Below are 18,953 nucleotides of genomic sequence, written 5' to 3'. Positions count from 1 at the left end.
TTCTTAGTTATTATTTTTTATCCAAAATGAAAAGTAGATCAACTTACATGGCTCTCTGGCAATGAACTGAGGTACAGTGTTGGGCAGAGGAGTACTAGGGTTTGGAGTCCCTACTAGTTTGTTCTTGGCCATCTTCGTGTTTGCCTTAGCAAACTCTAGTCGTAGTGTTTGTGGAATTTCAGGATCGAAGCGGATGCCCTTTGGAAATAAAGAACAAATGGAAGATGTTTTCATTTCCTTAGAGTCAAACCGGAATGGTGACAAAATAAACACACCAGTAAACCCGGCCTATCAGGAAAAAAAAGTTAGCAAGAGCTCTCATTCTCACTACTTACACAGAATACACGAAAACCCATAACACAGCATGTCCACAAAGTCAAGGAGATTTAGTTTACTGTATTAAAATTTTAGTTGCATGGTTTTTCATCTATTCCTTTTCTTTTTGGACTAAAACTTTCAGGTTCAAATTTTAAATCTGGACCAGCAAATGCCTAGCATAGTTAAAAACTAATTAATAATGGCTACCAATAAGAATGAATTAATATAAAGCCCTGTGTAATACTGGAAAAGTCTAACACCTGAAATCGTTAAGAGGCAAGGCTTTGACCAGTGTTTAAAACAATGTTAATTCTTCAATGTCTTAGTTTCATCACCTATAGAGGGGGAAAATTCCCATCCCTTTCTAACTGGAGAGCTTTCATATGGGTGATACATGTACTCTGAGTTACTAAGTAGCCAGGAACTAAACAGTTTTAAGATTTCAGTATAACTAGTATCATTTAATTCCAGTTAGCTTATACATTTATATGAATGTCTTGATGTGGTAAGGTCCTGATTTTGATTATAGCTGGCTTATTAGCTACATGGATAGACAGACAACAGATTATATGGGCCAAAGAGAGGGTAGTAATTTCAATTACCTTTAACCCTATTATTGCAGTTTACCTAAGCCAAATATATTCAATAAAATAACTCACAAACACTATAAAATACAAGATTTGGGGCAAGATAAATCTATTCTGAAACCCTCCCACCATTCAAGAATGCCTCTATTACTCAGCATAATGAATAATCTCGGTATTTATGTCCAATGCTATGATTCTGGACCCCAACAATAGTATCAAAAAGACACCCCAGTATAGTATGGTGCATAAATGTGCATTCAGAACAGACTTAGGTACCATGTTTGTTTGTATGGCATGTTCTGAAAAAGGAGTGAAGTTCTGAAAATGAGTATCTTAAGAACACAGGTTCCCAGTTTAGCACCCATGTGGGCCTGGGCGCCCCAAAGCCCCTTTCTTCTATTAGCTTGAAGACAAGAGCAATTTCCACAAGAAATTAGTAAGAGTCTCTAACTCTGTAGACCAGGATGAACAACTCTGAACTTCTTGGGCTCAGCTCTAAAGATGGGAGGAACAGCCTGTGACTTGATGGGAGCGGCAATAAGAGAAATAAGGGGGTTCGGGGTGGGGAGCGGAAGGAAAGCGAGGCCCTCAGGGAGGCACAACTACAGCCCAGAGCCCTGACCCACACATGTCCTGGAGTGGGTGAAATTTCCAACTGAAGGCGCAAACAGGTGCGGGTGCACAAGAAGAAAAGGAATCCTCTTGTGCAGCCCTAACCAATGACGAAAAGGGAAAAGGGGGTGCCAGCTATATGAAATATAAAAAGAAATTCTTTCTTTAACTGGTCTTGGTTTCCGTTTTAATGTGAGAAACCTCAGTATTATCGTGAGAAACCTCAGTATTATCTTGAGAAAAATGTACATAGGGGGAAAAAGACAAAGCAGCATCCTGAAGCAGTGTTTGCTTCCACCATTCACTTCCACTATGAGCATTTCACTCTATCAAAGCTGACATCAACAACAGAGTAAATATTTCCAAATACGGATCTGAAGAGCTGTGGCCTTTGCTGGGAGACGAGCATAGTCCCCGCTGTCATTTAAAGGTATGCTGTGGAAGGACCTGCATATTCATATCACACCCCATCCAACTACACATAGAAGCAACTTGCTATCAATTTCCGAGTGTCCTCCTTGGCACTTAACTCCCCCATCCTTCCTGTGAAGCAGCAGCTCTCCTAATAACCCTGAGCCCCCATCCACGCGAGCAGCATGGGTAACATGAGAAGACCATCCTGGGACCTGTCAGGGGTCCTCTGGAGTCTCTAGCCTCAGAGAATGGGGCTGGACATCTGCATTCTATGCCTCAGCTCTTTCACTGATGTGCCAGAGCGGTTCATCAAGGCTCCGTACAATGTGCTTGCCTCTTACACAACCTGGTCTCGTGACTCAGGTCCTAAAACATGCTTAACTGAGCCCCCCCTACTCCCCACCCCCGTCTTCATACCCCTCCTCCCTGTGTGAGCTAAAATAACACCACCATCATGTTCCAAATCAAAGTTCCAGCTCTTTATTTAAAAAAAAAAAAAAAAAAAAAAAAAAGCTCAGAAGTTAAAATGACCTAATTTGTTTGGCAGCTTATTCAGAGGCCGGAGGCTTAGAACACAAGTCACATTCCTCTAACATCTTTAGCAGCAATACCATATTTGGTAATCAATATCCTGCTCAGCTCAGTTTCTATCCAGAGGGACTAGCCAAGCCAAAAACATTGTAAATGTTAAAGGATGAAGAAGAGGAGGCAGAGTGGGGCAGGGGCAGGGAGAACATGGAAGTGAAGAGGAAGAATGAGGGGAGAAAGAGGAAGACAGGAAGGAGACAGATAGAAAACAAAACAAAACAAACAAACAAACAAATCCCCTTGTGCTTTTAATTAAAGCCCAATAAAATTATTCTCTGGCCACAGTGACTTCTCATTAAATGCTGTCGGGATAAGATTACTACTAAATCAAAGGGGGAACCCGTGCCTTTCAAAATCAACTTTTTCCTCTCTTGCCTATAATTCACCAAAACCCTTCTGATAAGTGAACAGAAACGTTTCTCTTCCAATTGTAAATGGTGTCTTATTTCCTTGGTGTCCAAAAAGGACAGTTTCTAGATATCAGTATGATATCAGTTTGAGAAGTTACTTAGAAGCAACCCAATCTGACTGGCTATAGGAACAGCCAATAGTCTCTCCAAGATGGCCCAGAACACTGTGACCAAAGCAACACAGGTTCACTGTGATCTACAAAGGCTAAACTCCCTACCCAGGGCAAACTCTGGGAGACAGCAAGTATCCTTAGTAGTCTACTATACCTAAGAGTCTATCAGGGCAGTAGCAAATCCATATGCTTATGTGTCATAGACTGAATGTTTGTGTCCTCCCCAAATCCATGTTGAAGTCCTAACTCTCAATGTGATGGTATCCGTAGGGGTAGGGCCCCTACGAAGGGATTAGTGCCCTTGCGAGAAGAGGAAGGGACTCCAGAGACCTCTCTCTCCAGGAGCACACACCAAGGAAAGTCCACGTGAGAACACAGTGAGAAGTGGAGTCTGCACAAACCAGAAAGAGGGTCCTCACCAGACACTGAATCTGCTGGCAACTTGATCTTGGACTTTCTAGCCTCCAGAACTCAGAGAATTAATGTTGTTGACACCACCCTATCTGTGGTATTTTGTTATGGCAGCCAGAGCTGAGATACCTTAATAACACGGTTTTCTTTCCTGCACCATAGTTCCTAAAATATCTCACAGTATGCTTTCTGAACTTTCTACAGTCTCGTCCAGGTAACTCTCCTCTTCTCCACCAGCCTCATCCCCAGCCCCACCTTTTCCCTCAGTGCAAGTGACTCAGCCCATAGGAACACTTGTATTCAACCACCTTTGTTGATACATGTGATTACTGGAAGTCCTAACAGTTCAATCTCAAAAGCTACAGAGAGCAATTAGAGGCTTAAAGGACAATTCAAACCCTGTATTTGCATACTGTAATGCTCTAAACTCAAACAGAGTATATTATTGCATTTAGGACTCTGTTGAGGGAATTTTTAAAAATCCTCTTTTTTCCTCCTTCTCTTTCTCCTAAAATTAAAGCTTAAGAACTCTGTAAATAGAAAATCTTGAAAAAGAGAATTTCCTGAATTGTAGACCTAGACCCCTCAATGCAAATTGGTGCTTCCTATTTAAATTAAATTAAGATTCTCAGCAAGTTACAGAGCTTTAAAATGCCATTTTATTGCTCTACAAACTATATCAAAGGCCGGAGTCCTAGAAGGATAAGGGAAGAGCTAGTATATAATAAAACACAAGGAAATGGGCAAGGTAAAAGGAAATCACCAAATCCCGAAGACCCAAGCCTACAGGAATGTAGAGAGTCACTGTAAATGAACTGCAGCTCTTTCAGTGACTTTCTGGAAGATAAAATGGAGAAGCTATTAATTAAATGTGCTGCAAAGCTCAGATCCCTAGTAGCTCTCCTGTTTCTCTAGCTGTGGTGATACTGGCTTCTTATGCACATAGGCTGTGCTGGAAAAGATTTATTGGCTGCAAATCGTGGATTTGGAGTCATATGATTATTCTGAACATAAAGGTTCAACACCATTCCAACTTCTTAGTAGTGTCACTGGTATTAATGCCATGCCACAAGAGTGGGATAAATATTAGTCAGGAGTTTATTCATTGAATAATGGGGGAAAAAAGAGAGAGAAGGGCTATTCTAGAATGATTTAAATACCCTTAGAGGCCTACTCTCATATGCAATGTGTGGTCCTTGATTGAACAACCAGATATAAAAGACCTCTCATGGGAAAATGAAGAAAGCTGAATACAGAATGGGCATTAGGTGATATCTGGGAATTGTCCATTTTATTAGGTGTGATAAAATGGTAATGTAGGAAAATGTCTTTAGTTTTTGTACTGAAATACAAAGAAGATATAATGACAAAATGTCATAACATCAGGTATTTACTTTAGAATACTTAGAAAAAATGGAAGCAAATGCAGCAAAATGTTAAGTTGGTAAATTCTGATGGATTAATGGATGTCCATTACTATGCTCTCTACCTTTTGGTATGTTTGAAATTTCATAATAAAAAGTAAAAACAGAACAGATTCAACCAAGCACATAACGTTTGTCATGTACTAGAGACACAAGGATCAGTGAAAATAAGTCCCTGCCTTGAGGAGTTCAGATCTCAGGCTCTGGTGAGGGAGCTGTACAGGTAAACTGATGGTTAGATAAACAGACAAACACAATGTTTAGGACTCCATGGGAAACAGAGCCACAGCCCTGAGTGACTGGGGACCAGGAAGGCATCACAGAGGAAGTGACAGAAGAGCAGAAATTTACCAGGTGGTAGTCCAGGAAAGAGCTCAGCAAAGTTCTGTATGACAGGATGTGGAGAGGGTGTGGATGTGTGTGTGTGTGTGTGTGTAAAAGACTGCACAAGCACTGGGATGAGATCACGAGGAACTTTCAGGTCATGAGTGAGGACTCTGGAGTATCTGCATGGCTGAGCCGCTAAAATTTTTTAAACTGGGGAAATATTATGATCAGATTTATGTAGTAGAGCGTGATCCTCAAATGTTAGCACGTATCAGAATCACCTGGAAGACTTCCTGGACACAGAGTGCTGAACCCGCGCCTCCAGAGTTTCTGCTTCAGTAGGTCTGGGATGGGACTAGAGAATCTGCATTTCTAACAAGTTTCCAGGCTGATGCTGATACTGCTTGTGTAGGGACCACATCTGAGAATCACTGCAGTGCAGGACACTCTAGTGGCGGAAGGGCAGCTGGACTTAAACGAAAGACGGGAACACACCAGACGCGAAGCAGTTCAAACAGCCCTGGAAAGAGGTCGGTTGGGATAACTGCTCTGCTGGCTCTTCTTCTCTGGGAAGCACCCAGAGGCCAGCATTCGGGTTCTGTGCCCTCACTCCCCTAGTGACAGCTGACTAGTTAAGGGACAGACAGATGCGGCCCACAGTGACCAAACATGTTTTTTTCTTCTGAGGATTTCAACCTTGAGTATAAAAATACAGAAAATGGAGGTGGATGGAGCTGAGTTACCCTAACAGTCTCCCACTAGAGAAAAGGTCTCTAAACTCCTGTCACTGAGGTCTTCAGAGCTGTCCTAATGCCGGATGGAGTCTTGTTTACTTGGTACATCCTTCAAATCTGTGAGCTATAGCCCAGTGTCTTTACAAATTGTTCTACCATTAAAGTAAGTGGGTTTATCAGCCCTTGACAACTCGTTTTAGAGACAAAGGAAGCATTCATTTAGAGGGGAAAAAAAGGGAAAGAATGAGGCAAAGCTATACATATTTACTGAGAAAGATGTCATGGCAATATGAGGTTTAAAAAAGAAAAAGATACTCAACAACTTTTAGTAGCCTTAGAAGGAGGAGACTTTGCATATGTACGAGTGTGTGAACCCAGGAATGTTTATAATGGGACAACCACCCCGTTAATAGTGGTAACTTTGGTGGCAATGTCAGGGTGGGGAGGGGATTTCTAGTCTGTATGATTTTGTACCATTTGAATTTATTACAAATATGTATAATTTATAAAGTTATAATTTACAGGATCTGACACAGGTTAAAAGAAGAAAGAAGAGGGAGAGAGCGGGAATAAAAGGGTTCCTGTGGAGTGCTAGCAGAGCCAGAGGAGAACTAACAGTGACAGATATCCTGGCAGACGGCACTCAACCAGGTATGTTGGTGCTTTCTGCTTAGTTCTTAAAAAATACTTACTTTGAAATGTTGCACACATAGTACAAAGAATTCCTGTGTACCCTTTGCCTAGATTTCCCCATACACCTTTGTCCTCCCTGAACTGTTTAAGAATATGTTGAAAGCACGATACCCTTTACCCTTTACAGTTTGGCTTCCTAAAAGCAAGGACATCTCTTTGTGCTGCTGATTCAGGATCTAATCCAGAATCATACATAGCATTTAGCTGTCATCTCTTTAAGTCTCCCAGAATATTTCCCTCAGTCCTTGTCTTCCGTGACCTTGACATTTTGGAAGAGTACAGGCTATTTTTTTTGTAGACTGTCCCTCAATTTGGGTTTATCTGATTTGTTCCTTGATTAAATTAAGGTTACAAATTTTTGGCAGGAATATCACAGAAGTGTCATTCTCAGTGCATCCTATCAGGAGACACATGATGTCGTTTTTGTCTCATTACTAGCGATAATAACTTTGATCACTTGCCAAGTTTCTCCACTGTGAGGTTACTATCTTTTCTCTTTTTAACTAATAAGTATCTCATAGGGAGATAACTTTGAGACTAAATATTTTGTTTCTCAAATTTTAACATCTATTGATCTATTGTTTTAACATCTATTGATAATTCTTACCTGAAGCAATCTTTACTATTGTGATTGCCAAATGGTGATTTTTCTAATCCTATCATTCCTTTCATATTCATTAGTCTTCTACTCTAAGGAAAACCTTAACCTTTGGCCCTGTTTATTATTTATTCCTTTCTACATTCGTTTGTTCATTCACTCACACATCAGTACAGATTCATACCTTATTTTATGATTTATAATTTATTACTATTATTTGTTTTGTTGCTCAAATTGTCCCAAATTTATACGGAAACACATATGTTTTCACATCCGTATCTATTTAGATATATTAAAAACACAAGTTAGTACTGATACCTCCAATTCCAATCCAACACCATTAGGTTAATTCTAGCCTTCCCTCTCCACATTTGTACTGGTAACTCCTTCTCTGAATACTAGCTCTCATTATCCACTATACATTTACTTATTCGCTCAACACGGGAATGAAGTTTCAGAATCGCTAAACAATATCAACATAAAAAGGAAACCTATTAACTACAGTTCAGTATATATAGTTCTTTTCGTCTTAGGCCTAAAAGTATATAGCCAATATGTACATTCAAGAATTATTTGGGTCACCTCTCCCCATTCTTCCCAACTTCACTGTGGTTGTGTTATTCACTTGAAATAGATTCATTTGTTCGTGTCTGCACTGTTTGGGGTCTCCCCGCATTCTGTTGTCTTCACTTTCTCTCTCTGTATATTCATAGCAGGTAAAACTGTTTTACCACTTGAAAAGTTAAAGTTGATTCATCAACCCATCCATCTCTTACCCATTTCTGAATTTCTGGTTATGAATTTATGAATAATTTTACGTATGTTGACTAAAAAGCCGAGGACTCAGAATTTTAACATCCCCCCAACCTGTTGTGACTTCCTGAGACACCCAAATCTTTTGAAGGAAGTTTCTAAACTACCAAGGTTTTCAATGTTGTTTATTGAACTTAATTTTTTAATTAATTTTCAATTACTAATTGAAATATGTTGAAACGTTAAAAAAGAAAAAAGGGGGGGAAGGGGTAAAGACAATTGGGGCTAAAATTGCTGTAATAAATATTGCTATAAAGGTTCAGTTAAGTTCGAGGCCTGAATGAACCTGGATTGATGTCCAGGCTTCTCCTGTTGAGTCCTGGGCCAAACGCCTTTACAGTGTCCTGATATGCGCAAATTCAAATGTTTAGAATACTATCCCATTCGGGTGAACTACATGAAACTCTACTGGAAAGCAACAGATTGCCCCTACTGTTCACTCCACTGCCAGCGGACTCTGCTCTCCTCTGAGACACAGCCGCAAGTGACCCATTTCTTGTAGAGCTAAGGTCATTTCCTATCAGAATCTCCTGGTGTTTCACACACACCCCATTCTGACCCAGTAATCCAGTGGATCTGAGGCTTCGGTATTGAACCAGATGAAACTACCTTCTTGTGTGTAGAATAAAAATAGTAAAGCAGCAGCAATCTCATAAGAGTCAACTTAATATGATGGCTGAGATTCCTGGTTGATTCTAATAAGCTTCTTACTGCCCTTTTCTCTATACCCCACTCCAAACGAATATCCACTGCTGCTGTAAGGAATGTGGAGCATCTAGAAAGCCCTGCCTAGCCAGGTGTCTATGCTGAAGGGGAGAAATAATGTTCCTCGTTCAGGTTATAGGTTTTAACCAATTCATTTGGACTTTCTAATACAGAATGAGGATAATTTGTCACCAGAAACTGTGTATGCTGTACAATAAAATCCTGGTGTAGGAAAATCCTAGTATTTCTTTTGTAATAATCTGCTCGGTTCTTCCCTAGCCTTTAGGACTTCCTTTAACCTTTACAGATGAGGTTAATGAAACCCCCATCCTGTGTCCAGGAAATAGGGAAAGGAGCTCAAATCAAGGTCAAACTTAGTAATAATACCTCTCTGATCGTGTAATAATCTCAGTACCTGGATCCTATCTCCCTGCTCCACACCACCCGCCTTATCTCGGTTTCTGGTACTAAAGCCCAGGTCATCTGAGGGCTGGAGTTCTGATATGCCTCTTCAGGTTTACTCAAACAGAGACCCGGGTAAATCTCCAGGGTTGCTTCAAAAACTGCTGTCAAAACCACCAAGCCTCGGACCTCCACCAGGTGGTAGCTGATATACCTGGTGCCCACTGACCTTTCTATTACTGAGGCGTGATTATCATCCTACAAGGCAGAAGAAATCAGAGAGCATAGTGGGATTAGGGGGTGGGGTGGTAAAGTGATTTCCTTCTAAATTATCAGAATTATCAAGCATTAAACAGAAAAGTTGAACCAACACTGCTAATTTCTGTAAAGAGTAGTACATAAAATAAGATCCATAGGGAGGGAAGAACTAAATCAGTTCTCAGGAGTAACTAAAGAGAAAGGCATACTCTGCTGAGGTTGTGGGGATTTTGCAAAGCACTTATATTCCAACTCACTGAGATCATGACTTGGTTGAGCTTTAGTAAACAACTACCCAGTTTCTCAGCAACCAAGAAACCAAGATGGTGTCCTCATAAACTAACCCTTAGTGCTCCAACACCAGTTCCCTCCATTTCAGTTGACTAGAACAAGCTAATAAATTACTTCCTTCCCCTACTGCTGACTAGAACAAGCTAATAAATAAATGAGAGAAAATGATTCTTATTACTTATTCTTGTACACATTGTACTCAAAAGATTTCCAGTCATAATAGTATGTGGGGGAAGATATAGGCAAGGTATTCAGAGGTTGGAGATGGCTTAATTATACTATGCTACATTCAAAAGATTTTTCATTCAAGCACAAAAATGTATTTAAGTCCTTTCTTGCCAAGTGACCAAACACTGAGGTCTCTTATTTATGACTTAAGTTTCTATTTAACGTTGACTTAACTAAAAATTCAACGTTCTTATTTTTAAAGTTTCTGGAATAGTTTCTGCTATTATAGATATACTTCATACAGCTGTTATTAAAAATAATTCACATACCATAAAATTCACCCTTTTGCATTAAATTTAATGATTTTTAGTACAGTCACAGAGTTGTGCAGCCATCACCACAATACATCTTTGGAACGTTTTCATCGCCCCAAAAGGAAACTGTACCCATTCGCACTTACTGCTCATTCCTCCCTCTCCCTCCTCACTCACTCCCCTCCCCCAACCACTAATCTACTTTCAGTCTCTGAGAAAGTACCTATTCATACTGGATATTTCCTACAAACGGAATCATACAACACGAGGTCTTTTGTCACACTGGTTTCTTTTAATCAGAATGTTTCCAAGGGTTTATTGCTGAATAATATTCTACTGTACAAACATTCCACATTGCGTCTATCCTTTCATCAGTTGGACATTGGGTTGTTGTCACTTTTTTGGCTGCTATGAACACTGTGTACACGTTTTTGTGTGGATATATGTTTTCAATTCTCTACGAGAAGAACTGCTGGAGCATATAGTAACTCTATGTTAACTTTTTTGAAGAACTGTGAAACTGTTCTCTGAAGTAGCTATACCATTTCAATCCGACTATCAATGTATGAGGATCCCAATTTTTTCACATCCTCACCAACGCCTGTTATTATTGCCTGTCTTTGTCTTCGCCATCCTAGTAGGTGTGAAGTGGTGTCTCAACGTGGCTTCGATGTCCATTTCTCTATGCTTGTTAAATTTTAAAACATTTTGTAAAGAGGATTAAGAATAAAAGCCTTCTATTTTCAAACAGCATTTTGGTCACAAGGAAAGGAAATAACCTGGGGACCACAAATCATTCAACATATAAAAGGGAATGAAGCTGAAAGAATTAACATTTACCTTTTAGAGTTAAAAAGAAGTTGGAAATATTAACTGTTCTCTGAAAATTATTGATAGACATGTCACTCCCATCAGAAACTCAGAGGAGGTAAATACATACTTCAGAGATATTCTGACGTCTCAGGGGACCAAAAAATATATTTACAGTTTTCTGAATACATTCAGCTTTCTCTTCTAAAGGCAGCATAAAACATTCAACAGAATTAGAAACAGACTCTACGCGAGGTATATGCAGAAGTTTCCCCAGGATTCTGAAAACAATTGTTACATTCAGTCAGAGCCTTAAAATGGCTCAATGACAGGCCAAAGAGAAACACACACCTGGGTAACCTGTTACTATGGAGTGGATGGGGCTCATTCAGAGACAACAGTGTGGAGGGAAGTTAAGGGAAGAGCTGTATGTTATAGATAAAGAGAAGATGATTGAAGAAAAGGAAATGGGAGGGGGATCAATCCCACAATTTCAAAAATTTCTCCTAACTCAATACTGTTTCCGAAAATGAATGAATAGAATTTTTCTACCATTTATAAAATGTCATTGTACTGCAAGTGAAAACTTGTGATGCCCAAACGTTAAAAAAAAAAAAAAAAAACTGAATAAAAGAGCACAGAAGGGGGGAACTGGTGGCAAATTGGGTTAAGTTCACTGATACTAAATACTGAGTACACAAAGCATGAAATTCACAGAATTTAGTATTACATTTTGGGGACCTCCTAACCTAGTAGTTTTCAACCACGGGTAGTGTTCCTCACTGCACCTGTCTCCCACCCCCACTATCCCGCACACTCCTTAGGGATATTTGGAAATGTATGAGAGCATTCAGTGGGCAGAAAATAATAAGGATGTTAAACTCCTACAATGGGCACGATAGTCCCATACAATGTAAGAACTGCCTCATCCAAAGTGCCATACGCTCTCCAACATACATGAAGAAATGAACATGCAGAAAAGTCAAGTAATCTGCCTAAATTCCCAGTTAACTACTGGTAGAATAAAGATCGGAATTTAATTTTGATTCCTGTTGACTGTGTGCGTGTGTGTACATTACAGCTCTGTGAAGTTCCTTATATTACAAAGACGACATTATTTTCACATAATAATGGAGGTTGTTGTTCAGTTTCCACTGTGCTAAAATTTAGATAGACATGAGTTCCAACAGAAAATGAACAAGTGAGGAGAAGAATCCATCAGGCGTAAACCATATTTCATGCTTTTCCTAAATAAGGGCATTGCTTGCAGAAACATCAGTACTGTTAATAAAACAGCTTGTGCTACTGGGTCATTGTCCATTGAGAAACTATGAGACCAATTACGCCTTGTTCTTTTTCTTAATCCAACTACCTCAGAGTGCTTGCCCTGGATTTACCTAGAATAATCTGATTTACTACTCACTCCTCCTCGCCTAAGCAGAGTCATTTGGAAAGAATGTGTCCCTCTCCATTGGTAACATATCTAGATCATACTTGAACAAAGAGACCCCTTTCCAAAGGGCTCTCTGGGCTTGTGTGGCTATGTGAGTTGGAGCTGGGCTATAAGGCCAGGTACAATTCCTGCTCCACTGACTAATTTAAAAGTCTTCCAACAAGTATTAGGTTTCTAGATGTCTTATAGCCCCTCGTTTTTAACCCCTTGAATTAAAAAAAAATCCGCAGAATTTTGTTTTTTTAAACCAGATGTTCCATAAAATACAATGAAACTTTATCTTATCTGGAAATTTTTAGTGAAAGGAATATCCATGTCTAGCCTAAAATGTCTCCAGAGGCTTACCCTTGATTTGAAGCCTATGTAATTCCTCCTCCGATAATACTGTGGAACAAGCTCAGGTCTCTGAGTGTTATAATGGAATCAGCTTGGCCGTGATAGAGAAACTCATTCTCATTCCTCACTAGCCAACCTGAGCCTGGAATAAAAGAATTTTTATATTTCTTAGTGACTAGGCCACTTTTAAAATACACTTTATCCTTGGCTTCATTTTCATGTGAACAAACTGTACAACTCAAATTCATACCCTCGCAACACTAAGCCACACTCTTAAGGTAAAACCTACAAAGTGGTTTCCGTTAGGACAGATCTGACCCAACAACAAAATGAGGGAAACTTTGTTTCTGACCACCCCGCTCCCCTAATCCAGAAGGACTAGAAAAACAAAAAGAAAATGGTCTTGGTGGATCCCCTTCCAATTACTGGTGAAAGAAGCAAGAAAACAGGTTCTCCAGAAGTATCATCAGTGGCAGTGAATTATAGTGACAATTATAAAGGAGATACCCCACTCAAGGACACAACCAATTTTGGGTAGAACCTCCCCCCAAAAAAGAGGCTTAAAATGTGGCAATTGTGTGGGCATTCATATCTACCTCCACTACCGAAACTGGGTATGTTTATTTAACCTTTTTATGTGCCTCAGTTTCCTCATCTGTAAACTGGGAATAACACTCCATACCTCATAGGGTTGGATTGTAAGAAAAAATGGTTAGATTAATGCTGGCCTATGAAACACTCCTGTGGCCAGCTAAAGAGCTGTTCCTCCTAACATGGACTCATAGGGGTTTCTTCGTCTTTGGACTTTCTGGAAAGGTGCTTCTACCACTTGTAAAAGAGAAGGATGTGATTCATGCTCAACTATGAGATTTCCCCCAACTGCAGGAAGCGGGATACCTGAGCTGCTGTTTTGAGGAGATGGTGCTGTACAGGTTCAAAGAATTCTTTTATTCCACCTGGTTTCATTTCCCCCACAGGCAACGGATGTGTGTCCTGCTTCTCTTGCCTATTTCTATTGGTTCTCACAGTCTGAGTAGCTCTTGGGAGACTGGCTGGTAACTCCAGAGACGGGATCCACTATGGAGGAGAATTAGGAAAAAGTACCTAATTCGGAGCTATCAGGGTCTCCATATCTGGTGACTTGACCACTCACCGCAGCGAAATTTCCTTCTTTTCCACTAAAGCACACTTTTTGTTAGGCAGCCATTCCCTGTGTACATAACCATGCCCGGGAAGAATCTGCTTTGCACAGGACGACTATAAAGTCATGACAGGGCCTTGGAAGAAGCTATAAACTCAATCTTTAACACGTCAAGAGAATCAGAGTCAAACGGAGTTTATTTTCCCAAGGGTCGAGAGGGCATGATCGTTTGAACTTCTGCCACTACGTTCTCAAACTGTCCTGGAAAAGGATGACTGAGAGAGCCGGGCCCTGGCAATGTTAGGAAGAGGATGTCTCCACTTCACGCAGAGTCAGTTACCCGTTAAAGCAGTATTTTACAGTGACACTTTGAAATAGATAATATTACACGGAAAGAAACATAGGCCAGAGTGCACATAGTATTCTTTCATTCAAGAATCCTGACGTTAACGTTCTTACCCTGAGGGCTCTGAAGGTAAACAGGGGGTCAACTGTTCTGGTAGGGACAAAGGCATCTCTCGGAATCCTTAACCCACAAATGCCAAATGTGACTTGTGCTGCCAGCAGTCTCTTTTATTGTCTAGTCCTCAAGCCTCTTTCTCTCCTACCTCATTGTTGGGACAGTGCGGTGTCCATAACCATAAGCATCTCCTGGGGTTAAAGGTAATAGCTGAATGACTGCCTTTTACTCCTGCTATCTGCTGAATGGAGGCACTCAAATAGCACTCACAATGAAAGCTTAAAAGAAAGCAGATTCTAGGCAATGGTTTTCATTGAAGTGTTTGAGAAGATCTTGAGGTGATACGGGGCAAACCTACAGACAAACTTTTGATGGTCCACATCTGCTTAATGTTGGTCTGTGACATCTAGTCTGATGTCTGTTGCCCCACCGAACACCAGAGGAACCTCAGAATTCTGAGGTTAACTTTTTTGAGAAATCAACAAAGAGGTTCTGCCTCAACCAAGTACTTCCCTGTACTTGTTCACAACCTTATGGATGGCTGTCACAGCAAAAATTTCAGGGATTAAAGAGACAGCCTAAAGAAATGTAAGGGATAAACCATGCTGTGCCAGCGTAAATGATTTCGAGGGTATGTAGCTCGTCTCTGTAAAGCCCAGATTGTGAGCTTAAATCAGCAAGTGTGGCACTGAAGAAAAAAGAAAACTGAACAATAAAACTAACAGAAGAAATCACACCCTATTCCTAGCCATAGTCTATATTTCTACACCAGCCAGTCTAGAAAATATACACAGTTGATCACATAGTATATTTGATGAAAAAGCAAGGGTGTTTACGTTCAAATTCCTATCAATTACAACTATTAAAAAAAAAAAAAAAAGCTTAAATCTCTTTTCCTAGTGATGGCCACACATGTGTCGATACAGCTTGTGCAAATCACAAAACCCAGAATTAAAATGGGAAAGGATGTGTCTCTAAATGCTTACTAATTCAACATCCAATGTATCATTAATAGATGACTTAGTCCTTTAAAGATAAAAAGGTTACTGGTGTTGAGACCAGAGTTTAGTGGAGGTGTTAGCTCTTCAAGGCAAAGAATAATCATACTAATTACACACTAATTTTCTAATTAATGAAAAGAAGGAAACCAACCTGCTTCTGCACCTAACACGTATTAGGTGCATGCCAGGAAAAATAAGACAGTGGATATATGTGTGTTTGTGTGTTATTAAAGTACTTTCTGAACTCTGAGATACCCTGAATGATTAACACTGTGCAAAGTAAACAGTCTCAGAATTATAAAAACCAACTATTTCTGTGCCTACGTAGAAAGGCATATGAAAAATAAGTCCTACTTGTGAGGTAGGCAGGCAAAGAGAATGTATTTAACATACTGTTCTTTCAGGTTCACCTAAAGTGTGTGTTAGGTCATTTGAGCACCCACCGTAACTTTCTGTATATGCTTTAAGGATCATTCTGCAAAGTTTACTTTGAGTCTTTATTAGTGGCTGGTGTAGGAGAAAAAAGGAGGGAAGAGGGGAGAACAGTTTTGATATAAACAAACCCTATAACTGAAAAAAAGACAGTTGCCTAAACGTTCCAAAATCATTTTGAAAAGACTTCCCTTTAAAGATCAGACACAGCGCTTCCCTGGTGGTGCAGTGGTTAAGAATCCACCTGCTAATGCAGGGGACACGGGTTCAAGCCCTCGTCCAGGAAGATCCCACATGCCGTGAAGCAACTAAGCCCGTGCGCCACAACTACTGAACCCGCGCGCCTAGAGCCCATGCGCCGAAACAAGAGAAGCCACTGCAATGAGAAGCCCATGCAACACAACGAAGAGTAGCCCCTGCTCGCTGCAACTAGAGAAAGCCTGTGCAGCTACGAAGACCCAACGAAGCCAAAAAAAAAAAAAAAACCAAAAAAAAAAACCAGACACATCCCACAACAGGCCCCAGGTATATTTTTACAGTCCTGTTTCTACTTTCCAGTTTGTCAGCAGTGAACAACCCTCATCCCAATAGGATCCAGAGGACTCTCCCACTCTGCACGTGTATAACCATATTTAGGGTAATCTTAAAGTTAAATACTGAGAGGAGGCGAAACATGTACATCCTAGCTATTGAGTTTTAAGCTACACATCAGGATAATGACAAGTCTTTAGAGAGAAAAGGTTTCATTATATTTAAAGATTAAAAGTATTTTAAAAAGTCAATGATGTTATATCCTCAACTTTACTGAGGATAAAAATGAGTGCCATCTTTACCAATAAGTTACTTATTTGGTCCTCAAAGTCACTTATTAACACCACTACAGATAAATCGATCCGTGGGTGGGAAATCTGTTCTCCGATGAATACAGCAAAAATACAGAAATTAAAAAAGGACGGTAGCATTTGCTCCTTAAACCTGTTTTTAAGAAAAACTCTTGCTTAGACCATCAAATGGCTTGTAAGCTCTTTCCAACCAAGAATCTGGGGCTTAAGCAAGAGTTGGTTGAAAAGAATGTAAACAGTGAAGTCCAAACTTCGGAAGTTCACTGCAAAGTACTTCCTGTGCTGCACAGGGATCCAAAATAAAGCGTCAAAACAGATCTCACCTCCGAGCAACTTTAATCCGCACTCTTCCCCCGCTTTAATGCATCAACTCAAGGCCACTTACTGGTTATCTGACAAGGCAAAGGCTGAATTTCTCCCTCTCTAAAGGGCTGCCTAGACAAAAAAACTTTAAAGAATCTCACTGGCTGTTAAATAAATTAGTTTATACGGAATTGATGTGCGGTTCTTTGGTTTGCAATAGATTCAACTGGAACCGGAAATGGAGAAAGACATGCATGGTTAGCTTAATAGGATAAAAGGGAGATGAGAATGTGCTTGTTGGGCTCACAATATTTTGAAGACTTGAGAACATTAAGGACAACACTGTTACTCTGTTTCGCTAAAAAACTCCAAGGAAGGACTGATGAAATCAACTTCATTAATCATACTATAATACAAATCGATGTATAAAAGTACTCTGAACCCAGGAGAATTTGGGATTCCACAGAAATTATTTTTAAATCAGTCTGTAGAAAAGGGGACCTAAGGAATTAAAACCAGTTCCTTGTGTAAGTCATCATCACCATCAATTATCAGAATTTTTACCATTTACTGAGTTCTAGTGGCTTTAAAAATACCTATCTCATTTAATTTGATCCTCTCACCTTTTGTGATAGGTACTGTCAGAGTCGTAACGGGAGAAAACAACTTTGGATTAGTAAGTGGCAAAATCTGGATTTGAGCCAGGTCAGTCTGACTGACACCTTTATTTATTACACTGCCTTTGACCAGAAAGCCCCTCAGACATGATAAGTGGTTACCAAAAAGACACACTTTCCTTGCCCTCCTCTCAGCTGCAATTTAGAGATTCAGTACCTTTTCACAGGTATACATTTAATGTTATGCACAAATACAAAAAACCACCCTAATAAATCAAATACACACCACATTTTTAATATCAGTGAATTAGAATTCATTCTTAGGGTTGTGTTAAGTACGTTTTTAGAATTTGGTGAAAGGCCCCACAGATAAACCAAGAAGACAGAGTGGAGGTTGGCAAAAATCAACATCTTACCGTGGACTTTTCTAAGCCTATATAAAAGACTTTCCGTTTCTCCTTTATTCAGCATTCTAAGATGTGTAAAACAGGCAGATTCTCTTTCATAATGTGGCTGTTTGCTTTTTTCATTGAGGTGTATCTATGACCTGTAACTGTGAACAGTCTTTTTCCACCTTCTATTCAATTTTCCTTTATTTGCACATTACATTGGCCTTCTAAATGAACACCAAAATTCTATGAAAAATTACAGTGTAACAATCCCATTTACCGTCGCATCAAAAAAGAAAAAAATACCTCGGAATAAACCTACCTAAGGAGGCAAAAGACTTGTACTCAGAAAACTGTAAGATACTGGTGAAAGAAATCAAAGATGACACAAAAAGATGGAGAGATATACCATGTTCTTGGATTGGAAGAATCAATATTGTCAAAATGACCATAGCACCCAAGGCACTCTACAGATTCAATGCAATCCCTATCAAATTACCAATAGCATTTTCCACAAAGTTAGAACAAAAAATTGTACAATTTGTATGGAAACACAAAAGACCCTGAATAGCCAAAGCAGTCTTAAGACAGAAAAATGGAGCTGGAGGAATCAGGCTCCCTGACTTCAGACTATACTACAAAGCTGCAGTAGTCAAAACAGTATGGGGCTGGCACAAAAACAGAAATATAGATCAATGGAACAGGATAGAAAGTCCAGAGATCAACCCATGCACGTATGGTCACCTAATCTATGACAAAGAAGGCAAGAATATACAATGGAGAAAAGACAGTCTCTTCAATAAGTGGTGCTGGGAAAACTGGACAGCTACACGTAAATGAATGAAATTAGAACATTCTCTGACACCACACACACAAATAAACTCAAAATGGATTAAAGACCTAAATGTAAGACCAATACTATAAAATTCTTAGAGGAAAACATAGGCAGAACATTCTCTGACATAAACTGCAGCAAGGTCTTTTTTGAT

The 18,953-nt window shown here is 39.7% G+C and overlaps 1 protein-coding gene across 3 annotated transcripts in view; it reads right to left on the bottom strand.

Moving 5' to 3' along the window:
* Positions 1-18,953, bottom strand: part of RBPMS (RNA binding protein, mRNA processing factor) — a 181,325-nt gene that overhangs the window by 68,609 nt on the left and 93,763 nt on the right. For all 3 annotated transcript variants that reach the window (XM_059909375.1, XM_059909376.1, XM_059909374.1), the window contains one exon: positions 48-198. In XM_059909375.1, the coding sequence (XP_059765358.1) occupies positions 48-198 (151 nt within the window). The remainder of the gene's footprint in view (positions 1-47; positions 199-18,953) is intronic.

This window comes from Balaenoptera ricei, chromosome 21 (genome assembly GCF_028023285.1).
Source record: "Balaenoptera ricei isolate mBalRic1 chromosome 21, mBalRic1.hap2, whole genome shotgun sequence".
Lineage (NCBI taxonomy): Eukaryota > Metazoa > Chordata > Mammalia > Artiodactyla > Balaenopteridae > Balaenoptera > Balaenoptera ricei.
This window is presented reverse-complemented; position numbering and strand designations above follow the sequence as displayed.